This window comes from Ranitomeya variabilis, chromosome 4 (genome assembly GCF_051348905.1).
Source record: "Ranitomeya variabilis isolate aRanVar5 chromosome 4, aRanVar5.hap1, whole genome shotgun sequence".
NCBI lineage: Eukaryota > Metazoa > Chordata > Amphibia > Anura > Dendrobatidae > Ranitomeya > Ranitomeya variabilis.
The window spans coordinates 756,986,185-757,003,158 of record NC_135235.1 but is presented as its reverse complement, the minus strand read 5'-3'; the positions used below and the strand labels follow the sequence as shown (position 1 = coordinate 757,003,158).

The window sequence follows — 16,974 nt, the reverse complement described above, 5'->3', positions numbered from 1 at the left end:
CCTCCCATCTGGGAAATGCTACATCAAGATGCAAAGCCCTTTGGACATTGGTGTGCGCCAACTCACGAGCACTAGGGACATCGCTAGTACTGGGCATTGTTCCCTGAGTAGGAGACATTTCTCCAGAAGCGCTATTTGTCCTTCTTTTTGTACTGGTCCTTGTGTGTGAGGATGGACCAGAATCACTGCTCATTTCTGAGCTATCACTGTCGCTGCTACTAAAGCCCTCGAAATCCACATCTCCATCCGGCACTGCGCTATTTTCGCTGTCAGAACATAAAAGTGCATAAGCCTCCTCTGCACTATAATACTGATGGGCCATTTTATTTGTTTGTTTTCTATTTCCGAAAAAAAAAAACTGACATGACCAAATTATTGGGGAGACAATTGAGAAAAGTTTAATTCTTTAGCCTAACCCTAACTTTAGAATAAACCCTAACTTTAGCCCCAACACTAACCCTAACTATAGCACTAACCCTAACCTGCCTTATCTGTTTTTTTTACTTTATAACAAGATCGCTGACTGACTCAGCTGTTGCCAGCAGCACTTGTAACACTGATTCTCCTCTAATCTCTCACTGAATGGACATCTGAGGAGAAACAGCGTTTTTATGAGGCAGTTCGCCAGGGAAAGTTAATTTTTACAACACACTTTCTTAGTGATTTGTCTCATTGGCTGGTGTGACGCTGACGTCATCACGACGTGAACCAATCAAGTCTCAATGAGGTCGGGGGTCACAGTAAGTGTTGTGCGCCAGAATCCCTGCATTATAAGGTACATGGGGGTCCCGATGAGCACAAAATCGCCAACCTTAGACAAAGGGTAGATAAACGTCGGCGCTGGCAGGGCTTTGTGCAGCGCTGAAGCTTATCTACCGCTGGTGGTCACAAAGCTAAGTTAAGGGTACCATCATTTCTGTCCAGGCCTATTTCCTGAGTTTTATTTTTTTTTTAATTCTGTGGAAGCATGGTTGAAAAGCAATGTCTGGCTTTTATTTGTTCATTTTCATAGATTTTTGATTTATTACTTTTGTCAGATTCAAGTTATTTCTGTGACCATTGTGGGGTTTTCTGTCATTAAACGAGGGGTACCAACAATTTTGACCACGTGTGTAGGAGTGAATATTTTGAATCCACATCCATTTTCTGGAAATTAGCACGAAGTGGATGTCAAAATTACACATTTGCCATTTTATTACCCAGCACATAGTGCCCAGATTGTGCTCCAGGAGACACACCCCGCAGAGTAAGTGGATTCTTCTCACTATAATATTGCTAAATACAGGGATCCTAAATGTTGTTTGAGCTCACTGCAAGACTCAGAAGTGAGAGCGGATTTTGCTGGATTGGTTTATAGAAACTGTTGCTTTTCAACAGCCTTTGAGCTACTAATAGTGTGGGAACCTGTTTTACAAAGCTCGCAAAAGTGTGAGATGGGTCACACCTATACAATACCCTCAGGCATATCAGTAGAATATAGCACGGAGAGTCTCCCAATAATTAAAACGTAACTTTTAATCACTAAGATAAAATGGACAAACTAAGGGTACCGTCACACATTGAAATTTCCATCGCTACGACGTTACGATTCGTGACGTTCTAGCGATATCGTTACGATATCGCAGTGTCTGACACGCTACTGCGATCAGACACCCTGCTGAGAATCGTACGTCGTAGCAGATCGTTTGGAACTTTCTTTCGTCGCTTGATCACCCGCTGACATCGCTGGATCGTTGTGTGTGACAGCGATCCAGCGATGTCTTCGCTTGTAACCAGGGTAAACATCGGGTAACTAAGCGAGGGCCGCGCTTAGTAACCCGATGTTTACCCTGGTTACAAGCGTAAACGTAAAAAAACAAACCGTACATACTCACCCGTCGGTGTCCTTCAGGTCCCTTGCCGTCTGCTTCCTGCTCTGAGTGCCGGCCGGAAAGTGAGAGCAGAGCGCAGCGGTGCTGCGATCTGCTCTCACTGTACGGCTGCACTCAGAGCAGGAAGCAGACGGCAAGGGACCTGAAGGACACCGACGGGTGAGTATGTACTGTTTGTTTTTTTACGTTTACGCTGGTAACCAGGGTAAACATCGGGTTACTAAGCGCGGCCCTGCGCTTAGTTACCCGATGTTTACCCTGGTTACCCGGGGACTTCGGCATCGCTCCAGCGCCGTGATTGCAACGTGTGACAGCAGTCTACGACGCTGGAGCGATGCTTATACGACGCTGCGACGTCACGAATCGTGCCGTCGCAGCGATGAAAATTTCAATGTGTGACGGTACCCTAACATGACACAATTAACACATGTGAATAAGGTGCTCGTGCAAACCAGTGCTCAAGATAAAAATTGGTTTGCCAATTGTGTTAATTCTGTCATGTTAGTTTGTCCATTTTATTTTAGTGATTAAAAGTTATGTTTTAATTATTGGGAGACTCTCCGTGCTATATTCTAACCTCTGTTTATCCATTAATCGATGATGGACTTGACAGGGGACTTTGTTTTTTGTGAGATGAGAATTGATATTATTTTTGCCTACATAACATTGATTGATTCTTTTTATTCAATATTTGGGAGGCAGAATGAACAAACAGTTGAACACCACACACTACTGGTTCATCCAACAAGGTTTTCTATTAGACTGTGAACAGTCATTGTCTTGGTAAATAATTAAAGTTTTTACAAAGCTTGCCATTTTTATGGATGGTTTAAGTTGAAATGTTCAAAAATATAAAACTCAAGGATATTTTATTTAAATGAAAAAATGTTTTTTATCTTAGCAGGTGACTGTACCAGGAGATCAGAGGGACAGTTGACATCTTCAGTTTTTAAATCTGATGATCTTGAGATCCTACAAGATACAACTGAAGTGAATGCCATTACTCCAGATATATCATCTTCCATTCACAGCAAAGATCTGTCATCTGGTCCGATGAAACAGGTCCCATCTTCTGATTCATTGCTAACTACTAAGGAAAATCAAAGTCATAAACGAGGCATTAAAAGACAAACTGCTCCTAAAGCAAATAAGTCATTTTCCTGCTCAGAATGTGGGAAATGTTTTACATGTAAATCACTGCTTGTTGCTCACCAGAGAAGTCACACAGGAGAGAAGCCTTTTTCCTGCTCAGAATGTGGGAAATGTTTTATCCAGAAATGGCATCTTGTTAGTCACCAGAGAACTCACAAAGAGGAGAAGCCTTTTTCCTGTTCAGAATGTGAGAAATGTTTTATCCGGAAATCCGATTTGTTTAGGCACCATAGAACTCATACAGGGGAGAAGTATTTTTCCTGTTCAGAATGTGGGAAATGTTTTACATGCAAATCACTGCTTGTTGCTCACCATAGAATTCACACAGGGGAGAAGCCTTTTTCCTGTTCAGAATGTGGGAAATGTTTTATCCAGAAATGGCATCTTGTTAGACATCAGAGCAGTCACAAAGAGAAGCCTTTTTCCTGTTCAGAATGTGGGAAATGTTTTACATGTAAATCACTGCTTGTTGCTCACCATAGAATTCACACAGGGGAGAAGCCTTTTTCCTGTTCAGAATGTGGGAAATGTTTTACATGTAAATCACTGCTTTTTGCTCACCATAGAATTCACACAGGGGAGAAGCCTTTTTCCTGTTCAGAATGTGGGAAATGTTTTATCCAGAAATGGCATCTTGTTAGACATCAGAGCAATCACAAAGAGGAGAAGCCTTTTTCCTGTTCAGAATGTGGGAAATGTTTTATCCAGAAATCAGATTTTGTTAGGCACCATAGAACTCACACACGGGAGAAGCCTTTTTCCTGTTCAGAATGTGGGAAATGTTTTACACGTAAATCACTGCTTGTTACTCACCATAGAATTCACACAGGGGAGAAGCCTTTTTCCTGTTCAGAATGCGGGAAATGTTTTAACCAGAAATCAGATTTGGTTAGGCACCATAGAACTCACACACGGGAGAAGCCTTTTTCCTGTTCAGAATGTGGGAAATGTTTTAACCAGAAAGGGAATCTTGTTAGTCACCAGAGAACTCACAAAGAGGAGAAGCCTTTTTCCTGTTCAGAATGCGGGAAATGTTTTAACCAGAAATCAGATTTGGTTAGGCACCATAGAACTCACACAGGGGAGAAGCCTTTTTCCTGTTCTGAATGTGGGATATGTTTTAACAGGAAAGCACTTCTTGTTAGGCATCAGAGCAGTCACACAGAGAAGCCTTTTTCATTTTCTTAATGTGGGAAATACTTTACTTGGAAATCAACTGTTAATAAACATCAGATACATCACATAGGGGAGAAGCCTTTTTTATGTTCATAATGTTAGCATAGGTTTAACGAAAATTGAATCTTCTTAAATGAGTTATCTCTTGTCATTCCTCATGTTTGTTGACAAAAGGATAAAACTAAACTTTATTAATTCCAAACGTAAAACTATACCCATAATTTACCCCCTGAAGGTTAGTCAGTAGGTGACTAATAGAAAGAACATGTACCCCACATTTCATTATATACGGTAAGGTGACATATACACACTCACGCTCCAAGCCTCTCATTTCTACGGGTTTCATCATCCTCACCAAAGGCGACTCATCAGGAGACTATTTGATATTGAACTATATTTAAGCAAAACTAGACAAAAAAATTAAAACCATGTATCATGTTAGCCGAAGCAGTCAGAAAACCAGCCACATATTGGCAGATCCCAGACCTCAAACTATATACTTCATAAGTTTATAAGCCACTCCAGTGTCAGGAATAGATAGTATGTGACAATACAGTATAGTTCTTGTGTTTTCTCCTATAGTGACTGCCCTAGTTTGCTATTGTAACAGCTGTTAATTAGTAGTGCAAACTGTCCTAGGCTAAACTCCGTTTTCAGATGGCCCAATATGTACCACTCAGGGAAAACTTACCTACTGCAAAGATCAATAGCAGCTTCTAATGGCCATGCTGTCAAGGAATGAGTGCAATATCGTTATAAAGACTAGGGATATGTGCAACCATAATGTATGGATGATCTGTGCCATTATTTAGTGTGAAAATGTCACGGAGTGACTGGCCCAGTGTGACACGACCCAGCAACATACAGCATTGTATCTTAATTAACCAGAAAACTATTTTTAGCAAATGAAGAATAATAGAATGTTATCTGTATGTTGGTTTTCAAATTTAAAGTGTTGATTTCTGGTTGGTCAAGAAAACAGACTTTTGTTAGTGTAAATCCCCCGTCTCACTAAGCGAGATCGCTAGCGAGATCGCTGCTGAGTCACAAGTTTTGTGACGCAACAGCGACCTCAGTAGCGATCTCGCTATGTGTGACACGCAGCAGCGACCAGGCCCCTGCTGTGAGATCGCTGGTCGTGTCGGAATGGCCTGGACCTTTTTTTGATCGTTGAGGTCCCGCTGGGTAGCACACATCGCTGTGTTTGACACCTTACCAACGACCTCATTGACGACTCAGACACTGAATCGTCATAATAGCTCCCATGTGACATCGTTGTACAGGTCGCTACAGGTCGCTGGTGAGATGTCAAACAGTGAGATCGCAGCAGCGATCGTTGGAAGATCTCACTGTTTGACATCTCACCAGCGACCACATAGCGACGCAGCAACGATCCCAGACAGGTCGTATCGTTGTCGGGATCGCTTTAGCGTCGCTAAGTGTGACGGGGCCTTAAGCCTGGAATATTGACTTTTATTGTGGCTTATCCTTGATCACTAGTGATGTTTGCTGTTATGCTAATTATGCATTGTTTTATTGAGCCAGTTTGTTGACTTCTAAAGCAGAGAGGGAAAAGCTATGCAAATAATTTAAATAATCAAGTAATGCTATTTGATCTCATCTGCATTCTTACCCTTTATGTAAATACTGAATGAGGGCCACTTGTTAAGTCTAAAAATAGGTTACATGCCTCTATATAAAGATACTGAGAGAAACAGCCTGAGAGATTCTGCCAAGACATCCATACATCTCAAAAGGACCAGAGAAAGGACAGCATCCATTTTACATCATGGCTCCATTACAAGGGACACAGAGCTATCATTCTATAGGTAACGACCTAGGGGTTTTCAGCCTCAGTTGGAAGAATACAGATCTGTTCCATAGACCATCGCTGGATACGTTAGGAGAAGCCAGGTTGTGATCCTCAGATCAACTGACCTTGTACTTTGTATGGACTCGGTGGACTGTCATCTTCCTACACTTGTTGTTACCTCCTCTCTGTGTGCGTGCCACAGGTGGAGTAACCGACCCTGGAATATGAAGCCAGGTTGTGATCCTCAGATCCACTGGCCTTGTAGCTTGTATGGACTCAGTGGACTGTCATCTTCCTACTCTTGTAGTTACCTCCTCTCTGTGCATGCCACAGGTGGGGTAGCGACCCTGGAAGATCTGTAGTCACAGCTGCTATTATCCCGGCGAGAGTCAGTGGAAGTGCGAGACTCTAATGTGCACCATCTTGGGATGTTTGCTGGGACTGTTCTATGTGTTATCTGCCTGTTTTGTGGTACAATAAAGCATTGCCACACTGTTTTACCCTCACCCTGTGTTGCCTGAGTCCTTTTAACATGGGCAAAAAGCTAGAGTGAGAGTTTGGCGAGACGATCCCTGGTCCCTGCATTTTCGGCTAGCGGGCGGCGCTCATAGCAATCCGGCAGTGACAACCATAGACTTATGCTGGAGACCTCTGGTTGTCTTGCCAACCCATCGGTGAGCCGCGATCATGTGACAGGATCACTGATGAGCGGGATTTCTGGCGCGCTTGCTTACATGTGCCAGAAAAGATGTGGCTCAGCGCTGGAGCCCACATCAAAGGGAGGGAGTCTGACATCGGCGTACGTTTATGGCTGGTGTTGTAAAGGGGTTAAAGGGGATTGTTGTTACAGAGACAGAAGTGGTAATCAATCATGTATACTTACATATATGTATGTGTGTATGAAGCCCCGCCCATTCCACATAGCCCCGCCCACTCCGCATAGCCACACTCACTCCACACGCAAAGCCCATATAATATCTAATATATCTATTTCATAGGCACATCTTCTTGACCACAACAGCTTACACTACCTGTGTTGCCCATAGCAACCAATCACTAAGCATCTTTCATTTCACCAGAGCTGTTTAGAAGATGAAAGCTGAGCTGTGATTGGCTGCTATGAGCAACAGTTTCCTTGTAGACAGTTGTGGTAACTGAGGCCTATTATTCTTCTCATTTCTATGGTGTTATTGTCCTTCTGTAAAGCTGGAAATAACACTATTTATTACTGTGCCGACACAGACCCCCCTCTGCCACAGACTGCAGGGGGCCCAGAATCAGGAACTTCTTTGTCTGGCATGAAGCATCTCATTAACTTCAACCACAGATTAAAGAAAGAAACACAAGACGGATTTCTCCAACCCAGGAACCATTTTACTTGGTGTAACAGCGTCACCCTGACAATGCCGGGTTCACTGTACACCTATTTATACAGCTACAACTAATGCTGCTCTAAATGACTCCTTCTATACAATGTCTAACTAAATGGTATTACTGAAATGCTGTGTGCTGCGGGGACACTGCTCCTCCACCGTGTACAGACGGGGGCAACCTGGAGACGACACACAGGTATATACTATATACAGGGGAGATGACACACAGGTATATACTATATACAGGGGAGAGGACACACAGATATATACTATATACAAGGGAGATGACACACGGGTATATACTATATACAGGGGAGATGACACACAGGTATATACTATATACAGGGGAGATGACACACAAATATATACTATATACAGGGGAGTTGACACAAAGGTATATACTATATACAGGAGGAGATGAAACACAGGTACAGTACAGACCATAAGTTTGGACACACCTCATTTAAAGATTTTTCTGTACTTAACAAAAAAGTGTGAAACAACTGAAAATATGTCTTATATTCTAGGTTCTTCAAAGTGGCCTCCTTTTGCTTTGATGACTGCTTTGCACACTCTTGGCATTCTCTTGATGAGCTTCAAGAGCTAGTCACCGGGAATGGTCTTCCAACAATCTTGAAGGAGTTCCCAGAGATGCTTAGCACTTGTTGGCCCTTTTGTCTTCAGCCTGTGGTCCAGCTCACCCCAAACCATCTCGATTGGGTTCAGGTCTGGTGACTGTGGAGGCCAGGTCATCTGGCGTAGCACCCCATGACTCTCCTTCTTGGTCAAATAGCCCTTACACAGCCTGGAGGTGTGTTTGGGGTCATATATATTTAGTCTGGCTGGGATAGCACATGCACGGGGTCGCGTGTGCAACAGATATTAAGTGCAACAGTATAAAGTGCTTGGCAGTTAGACAATGGCATTGAAGCTGATGTCCCTCTCTTCTTCACACAGGTAATTTATCTATCATCCATTTTGTGCTGACTGCAAGTGTGAACAGAACCGTATCTAGCAAGCTTTGCTCATGGTAATTTATCCATCATCCATTTGTGTGCTGACTGCAAGTTTGAACAGAACCATATCTAGCAAGCTTTGCTCATGGTAATGTATCCATCATCCATTTGTGTGCTGACTGCAAGTTTGAACAGAACCATATCTAGCAAGCTTTGCTCATGGAAATGTATCCATCACTCCTGTGTTGCTTATTTTCCCTCTGTTTTTGGTTTCTGATTTAAAGTGTTCAAAGCTTTTTTTTCTTTCCTTTTTTCCCACTGTTTTATGGCCTTGTTCAACATTGGTTGTTTACCCTGCATAGTAATGCCTGCTCTGGCCTTAGGGTACTGTCACACAGTGCAATTTTGATCGCTACGACGGCACGATCCGTGACGTCGCAGCGTCGTATGATTATCGCTCCAGCGTCGTAGACTGTGGTCACACTTTGCAATCACGGCGCTGGAGCAATGCCGAAGTCCCCGGGTAACCAGGGTAAACATCGGGTTACTAAGCACAGGGCCGCGCTTAGTAACCCGATGTTTACCCTGGTTACCAGCGTAAACGTAAAAAAACCAAACAGTACATACTTACATTCCGGTGTCTGTCCCCCGGCGTTCTGCTTCTCTCCACTGTGTAAGCACCATAGCCGGAAAGCAGAGCGGTGACGTCACCGCGTCACCGCTGTGCTCGCTTTCCGGCCGGCCGGCGCTCACAGTGCAGAGAAGCTGAGACGCCGGGGGACAGACACCGGAATGTGAGTATGTACTGTTTCTTTTTTTTACGTTTACGCTGGTAACCAAGGTAAACATCGGGTTACTAAGCGCGGCCCTGCGCTTAGTTACCCGATGTTTACCCTGGTTACAAGCGAACACATCGCTGGATTGGTGTCACACACACACCGATCGAGCGATGTCAGCGGGTGATCAAGCGACGAAAGAAAGTTCCAAACGATCTGCTACGACGTACGATTCTCAGCAGGGTCCCTGATCGCTGCTGCGTTTCAGACACTGCGATATCGTAACGATATCGCTAGAACGTCACGAATCGTACCGTCGTAGCGATCAAAATTGCACTGTGTGACAGTACCCTTATGCTAATTGGTTAATTGCTGATTGTGGCCATTTGGTTCCTGATGCTAGCAGTCCTTTCATATATATTTAGTCTGGCTGGGATAGCACGTGCGCGGGGTCGCGTGTGCAACAGTATAAAGTGCTTGGCAGTTAGACAATGGCAGTTGGACAGGGCAGGAGACAGGTAAGGTACATAAGTTTTTCAAACAATCATGCTTCTTGGTCAGTCATACTACATTATGCATTGATCATATCAATCTGCTTCTTATTTGTTTTTACTTCTGCTTTCTCACAATTCACCGGCGCTTTAACACATTCTGGGCACTCTCTCTATATCCACCCCTCCCTTCTCCCCTCTCCCATGTATAACTCTGAGACTCTACTGACATTTCTTACCCACTCCAAACCATCCAATACCTCCATGCAGCACTCAAAACGTTCATACAAATCATCCCACCAGCTGCTCTTTCTGTTTTTTCTCCTTCTACTAGTTGCAGGAGACATCTCCCCCAACACTGGGCCTCCCTCCACCAGCATACATTCCTCTCCTCCAGCTGCATATAGAAACCCTGCTAATCTTACTAACATTCAGAGCATGCCTTCTCCTATCGCTTTCCACTGTGCTCTCTGGAATGCACGGTCTATGTGTAACTAACTTACATTCACGATCTTTTCCTCTCTAATTCCCTTAACCTTCTGGCTATTACAGAAACCTGGATCCAGCACTCAGACACCACCGCCGCTGCCGCTCTCTCGTTTGGTGGGCTGAAATTTTCACATACCGCCAGACCTGAGAACAGACAGGGTGGAGATGTTGGTTTGCTCCTTTCATCACAATGTGCTTTCCCGGTCATCCCCCCGGTTCCCTCACTTACATTTCCTTCCTTTGAAGTCCACGCCGTCAGACTCTTTAAGCCTTCTCCTTGTGAGAGGCGGTTGTTTATCGCCCTCCAGGCTCCTCCCGCCTGTTTCTAGACCACTTTGCCACCTGGCTTACTCACTTTCTATCCTGTGACATCCCCACCCTCATCATGGGAGACTTTAACATCCCCATCAATGATACCCTCTCCCAATCTGCCTCTCATCTTCTTTATTTAACTTCTTCATTCGGCCGCTCACAGTTTACTAATTCTCCTACGCATGAGGACGGGAATACTCTGGACCTGGTTTTCTTCCGTCCCAGATCGCTGCCCGACTTTACTAACTCCCCGCTCCCGCTCTGGGACCACAACCTTCTTTCCTTCTCTGTCAAGAATTGTCTTCTCACCCAGGTCACCCCCACTTACCACACTTATTGGAATACACGTACCATTAATACCCAGCAGCTTATAGACAACCTCCACACATCTTTAGCCCCTATCTCCTCCCTCTCCTGTCCAGACTTAGCATTGTCACACTTCAATAATACACTGAAGAATGCCCTAGATGAAGTAGCACCTTCTACATGTAGAAAGACCCGACACAGACAACGGCAGCCCTGGCACACTATGCAAACACACTTTCTTCAGCGTTGCTCAAGGTGTGCAGAGCGGCAGTGGAGAAAATCTCTCTTAGCAGAAGACATCCACTATAAGTTCATGCTCAAAACCTATAAATCTGCCCTTTATCTGGCCAAACACTCCTACTTCACCACCCTCATCACCTCACTATCCAACAACCCAAAACGACTTTTTGAAACCTTAAACTCCCTCCTGAAACCTAAAGTACAGGCCCCCATCACCAACCTCAGTGTGAGGATCTGGCCACTTATTTCCTAGAAAAAATCAACCACATCCATCAGGATATCTCAGCCCAATCTCCTCAGTGTCTGGATCCCCTTCCCTGCCACACCCCAAGCTCACTAGACATCTTTGAGCCTGTTTCAGAAGAATTTTCCTAGCTCCTCGCTTCTGCTCGGCCTACAACCTGCAACAGTGACCCCATTGCTTCACATCTCCTGCAGTCTCTCTCACCAGTGGTCACCACTCACCTGACTAAAATATTTAACCTCTCTCTTTCTTCAGGTATCTTTCCCTCCTCATTTAAACATGCCATCATAACCCCTTTACTTAAAAAGCCATCCCTGGATGAGAACTGCACTGCTAACTACAGACCTGTCTCTAACCTTTCCTTCATCTCTAAACTCCTGGAACGCTTGCTCCACTCCCGTCTAATCCACTATCTCTCGGATAACTCTCTTCTCGACCCCTTACAATCCGGTTTCCGCTCTTTACACTCCACTGAAACTGCCCTCACTAAAGTCTCTAATGATCTAATAACAGCTATATCCAAAGGTCATTGCTCTCTGCTTATTCTCCTGGATCTCTCTGCCGCATTTGACACTGTGGATCAACAGCTCCTTCTCACTATGCTCCGCTCCATAGACCTCAAGGACACAGCCCTCTCTGACCGCTCCTTCACTGTATCTTTTGCCAGCTCCGCTTCCTCTCCACGTCCCCTTACTATCGGGGTTCCACAGGGCTCAGTCCTAGGCCCCCTCCTCTTCTCTCTATACACAGTCCCTATTGGACAAACAATCAGCAGATTTGGGTTCCAGTATCATCTCTATGCTTTTGACACCTAATTATACACTTCTTCCCCTGACATCACCCCCACTCTAATTCAAAATACCAAGGATTGTCTGTCTGCTGTCTCTAACATCATGTCCTCCCTCTATCTAAAACTAAATCTCTCCAAAACGGAACTTCTTGTGTTTCTCCCTTCTACTAACCTCACTCTATCCAACATCGAAATTACCCTGGAGGGTTCAACCATAACTCCCAAGCAGCATGCCCGCTGTCCTTGGGGTCATATTCAACACCGAACTTTCCTTCACTTCCTGTATCCGATCACTCACTCGCTCTTGTCACCTGCATCTTAAAAACATCTCCAGAATCTGACCTTTTCTCACCTTTGAAACTGCTAAGATTCTTACTGTAGCTCTTATTCATTCTCGTCTGGACTACTGCAACTCTCTTCTGATCAGTCTCCCTCCTACCAAACTTTCTCCTCTCCAATCCATCTTCAATGCAGCAGCCAGGGTCATATTTCTGTCCAGCTACTTCACCGATGTCTCCATTTTGTGCCAGTCATTACACTGGCTACCGATTCGCTACAGGGTCCAGTATAAACTCATCTCTCTCACCCACAAAGCTCTCCACAGTTCTGCACTGCCTTATATCTCCTCTCTCATCTCTGTCTATCGCCCTACACGTGCCCTCCGTTCTACAAATGACCTAAGACTAACATCCCCTGTAATCCGAACCTCGCACCTCCGTCTCCAAGACTTCTCTCGTGCTGCGCCAGCTCTCTGGAATGCACTTCCCCAGACGATCAGGCTGATACCTAGCCCCGACCTATTCAAGCGCGCTTTGAAAACCCTTCTCTTCAAAGAAGCCTACCACATCAACTACTCAGTAACCTACTGTAGCTTTGCCCTGTTTTCTCCTTCCAAATATTCTGAATCTGCACCCTACTATTCATCTGTCTCCACACCCTCCATGCACGATAACTGCACTTGATACTTGTCTATTGCACTTAAACACACAGGCTGATGACCAGACCAAGCAGATTTATATGAAAATCCCTATTTATTAGAATTGCCAGACCTGAAATAACAAGCACTTTTCACCTATTGTGCCCCCCCATTTCCTTGTAGATTGTAAGCTTGCGAGCAGAGACCTCACCCCTAATGTCACTGTTTAAATTGTCTTAACTTGTATTGAATATATTGTCTGTACATGTCCCCGCTTAATTGTAAAGTGCTGTGGAATATGTTGGCACTATATAAATAAAAAAATATTATTATTATTATTATTGTCCTGTTGAAAAATAAATGATGGTCCAACTAACCGTAAACCGGGTGGAATAGCATGCCGCTGCAAGATGCTGTGGTAGCCATGCTCGTTCAGTATGCCTTCAATTTTGAATAAATCCCCAACAGTGTCACCAGCAAAGCACCCCCACACCATCACACCTCCTCCATGCGTCACGGTGGGAACCAGGCATGTAGAGTCAATCTGTTCACCTTTTCTGCGTCGCACAAAGACACGGTGGTTGGAACCAAAGATCTCAAATTTGGACTCATCAGACCAAAGCACAGATTTCCACTGGTCTAATGTCCATTCCTTGTGTTCTTTAGCCCAAACTAGTCTCTCCTGCTTGATCCCTGTCCTTGGCAGAGTTTCCTACCAGCTATTTTACCATGAAGGCCTGCTGCACAAAGTCTCCTCTTAACAGTTGTAGTAGAGATGTGTCTGCTGCTAGAACTCTAGGTGGCATTAACCTGGTCTCTAATCTGAGCTGCTGTTAACCTGCGATTTCTTAGGCTGGTGACTCGGATAAACTTATCCTCAGAAGCAGAGGTGACTCTTGGTCTTCCTTTCCTGGGGCGGTCCTCATGTGAGCCAGTTTCTTTGTAGCGCTTGATGGTTTTTGCCACTGCACTTGGGGACACTTTCAAAGTTTTTCCAATTTTTCGGACTGACTGCCCTTCATTTCTTAAAGTAATGATGGCCACTCGTTTTGTCTTTACTTAGAATTTGTATTGTGGTAAGAAAAAAAGCAGCTAACAGTCTATTCAGTAGGACTATCAGCTATGTATCCACCAGACTTCTGCACAACACAACTGATGGTCCCAACCCCATTTATAAGGCAAGAAATCCCACTTATTAGACCTGACAGGGCACACCTGTGAAGTGAAAACCATTTCCGGTGACTACCTCTTGAAGCTCATCAAGAGAATGCCAAGAGTGTGCAAAGCAGTCATCAAAGCAAAAAGTGGCTACTTTGAAGAACCTAGAATATAAGACATAATTTCAGTTGTTTCACACTTTTTTGTTAAGTATATAATTCCACATGTGATAATTCATAGTTTTGATGCCTTCAGTGTGAATGTACAATTTTCATAGTCATGAAAATACAGAAAAATCTTTAAATGAGAAGGTGTCCAAACTTTTGGTCTGTACTGCATATACTACAGAAAAAAGAGTTTTTGGCAAAGCCAGCTCACCGCTTTGAAGAAACAGGAATACATCTAACCTGTGGTTATAGTTCGCACGGAAAAAGAATTGGGATAAATCCACACAAAAAGAAAAAACGTTTTGTTTCTCCAGCGATCAGTCCAATGGTAAAAGTTCCAGATTTCTTCAGTTACAATATTGCATACATTCAATCCCTTATGGACGACATGTTTCGACAACACATGTGTCTTCCTCCAGGTCCAAATGAGTACTGAATCAAGACCGCATATATAGTATAGTGAAGGCCAAAAAAAGGCCCATATGAGCTACTGGGTGTCACAGGTGTGTATAGAGAATTCCAATAGATTTGATTTAACCCGGTTAACCCCATAGCCAACAGTAACCCCTTGTGGTATTGATCCTTCCCCAAGGGCTTCAACAACATGAAAAAACCTAATGATTAAAATCGACATTAAATACAAATTAAAATCATCCATATCTATAGGATACAAAAAAATTCATTAAATATTCAGATATTCACAGCACAAAGAAATGGTTAATAGTTGAATTATTCCATATTAAATAAATTACTGTGACTATAGAACTTCTATTATAACATCTCAATTCATATTTAATACTGCGTTATCAAGTCCATGCGGCTATGTAACCCACACGGCACTCTAGTTTCCAGTACAAAAATCCACTTACTTTCTCTTGCCAAGATTTTTTTGTGCAAGTTGCCCCCCCCCCCCCCCAAATGGGCTTAGAATATTTAATATTATTTTTTTTGTATCCTATAGATATGGTTGACTTTGATTTATGATTGAAGGTATGCAATACTGTTATTGAAGAAGTCTGGAACTTTTTAATGGATAAATAAAAGGTATATTTTATTCTACCATTGGACTGATCGCTGGAGAAACAAAAAGTTTTTTCTTTACATGTAACCACAGGTTGGATGTATTCCTGTTTCTTCAAAGCGGTGAGCTCTTTTTATATATTTTTTGTGGGATTTAATAGCCTTGCTCAAAACAAGTTGCCTATTATAATATTAATGTTAAATAACATGGATCTTTCAAACGAGGATTTGGTGGGTTACTGACAATTACACAGCTAGATTGCATAAATCAGCAGATATTTTTTAATGAAGATAATGAAAACACAGCAGAAGGCGAAAATGATCTGAAAACTATTATGAGAAAGTTGGAATCTGCAAAGCATAAGGAGCTCAGGCTCTGGTGGGATCACAACTCACTTAGTAATTGTGCAGATAAGAATATGATCCCCAGAGGCTTAAGAATAAAAAATTAACAACTGCAAATTATGGAGAAGTGTTTAGACTAAAATGGGAAGAAATTTTAAGCAACTGTTCAATGGTTCTCATCCACCTGATTATTGAAGAGGAAGAAAAAGAACTAAACACCATTAAAACGACGATTAAAGGGAACCTGTCACCTCCAAAATCGAGAGTGAGCTAAGCCCACCACATCATGGGCTTATTTACAACATTCTGGAATGCTGTAGATAAGCCCCCGATGTATCCTGAAAGAGGAGAAAAAGGTTATATTATACTCACCCAGGGGCGGTCCGGCTGCTAGTCCGGTCCGATGGGTGTCGTGGTCCGCTCTGGTGCCTCCTATCTTTATCAGATGACGTCCTCTTCTGGTCTTCACGCTGCGGCTCCGGCGCAGGCGTACTTTGTCTGCCCTGTTGTACTGCAGTGTGCAGGCGTTGGGCCTCTCTGACCTTTCCCAGCGCCTGCGCACTGCAGTACTTTGCTCTGCCCTCAACAGGACAGACAAAGTACGCCTGAGCCGGAGCTGCAGCAAGAAGACCAGAAGAGGACGTCATCCTATGAAGATGGGATGCCCCGGACCGCGACACCCATCGGATCGGACTGCCCGCGTGATTATAATCTAACCTCTTTTTCTCATCTTTTAGGATACATCGGGAGCTTACAGTTAGGTCCATATATATTTGGACAGAGACAACATTTTTCTAATTTTGGTTATAGACATTACCACAATGAATTTTAAAGAAAACAATTCAGATGCAGTTGAAGTTCAGACTTTCAGCTTTCATTTGAGGGTATCCACATTAAAATTGGATGAAGGGTTTAGGAGTTTCAGCTCCTTAACATGTGCCACCCTGATTTTAAAGGGACCAAAGGCAATTGGACAGATTCAATAATTTTAAATAAAATGTTCATTTCTAGTACTTGGTTGAAAACCCTTTGTTGGCAATGACTGCCTGAAGTCTTGACCTCATGGACATCACCAGACGCTGTGTTTCCTCCTTTTTGATGCTCGGCCAGGCCTTCACTGAGGTGGTTTTCAGTTGCTGGTTGTTTGTGGGCCTTTCTGACGGAAGTTTAGTCTTTAACAAGTGAAATGCATGCTCAATTGGGTTGAGATCAGGTGACTGACTTGGCCATTCAAGAATATTCCACTTCTTTGCTTTAATAAACTCCTGGGTTGCTTTGGCTTTATGTTTTGGGTCATTGTCCATCTGTAGTATGAAACGACGACCAATCAGTTTGGCTGCATTTGGCTGGATCTGAGCACACAGTATGGCGGCTCTGAA

The 16,974-nt window shown here is 43.6% G+C and overlaps 1 protein-coding gene across 1 annotated transcript in view; it reads left to right on the top strand.

Moving 5' to 3' along the window:
• LOC143766809 (uncharacterized) overlaps positions 1–4,264 on the top strand; it is a 29,324-nt gene extending 25,060 nt beyond the window's left edge. The window contains exon 7 of the mRNA XM_077254775.1: positions 2,776–4,264. Coding sequence (XP_077110890.1) covers positions 2,776–4,211 — 1,436 coding nt within the window. The 3' untranslated portion in view covers positions 4,212–4,264. The remainder of the gene's footprint in view (positions 1–2,775) is intronic.
• The last annotated feature ends 12,710 nt before the right edge of the window (positions 4,265–16,974 follow it).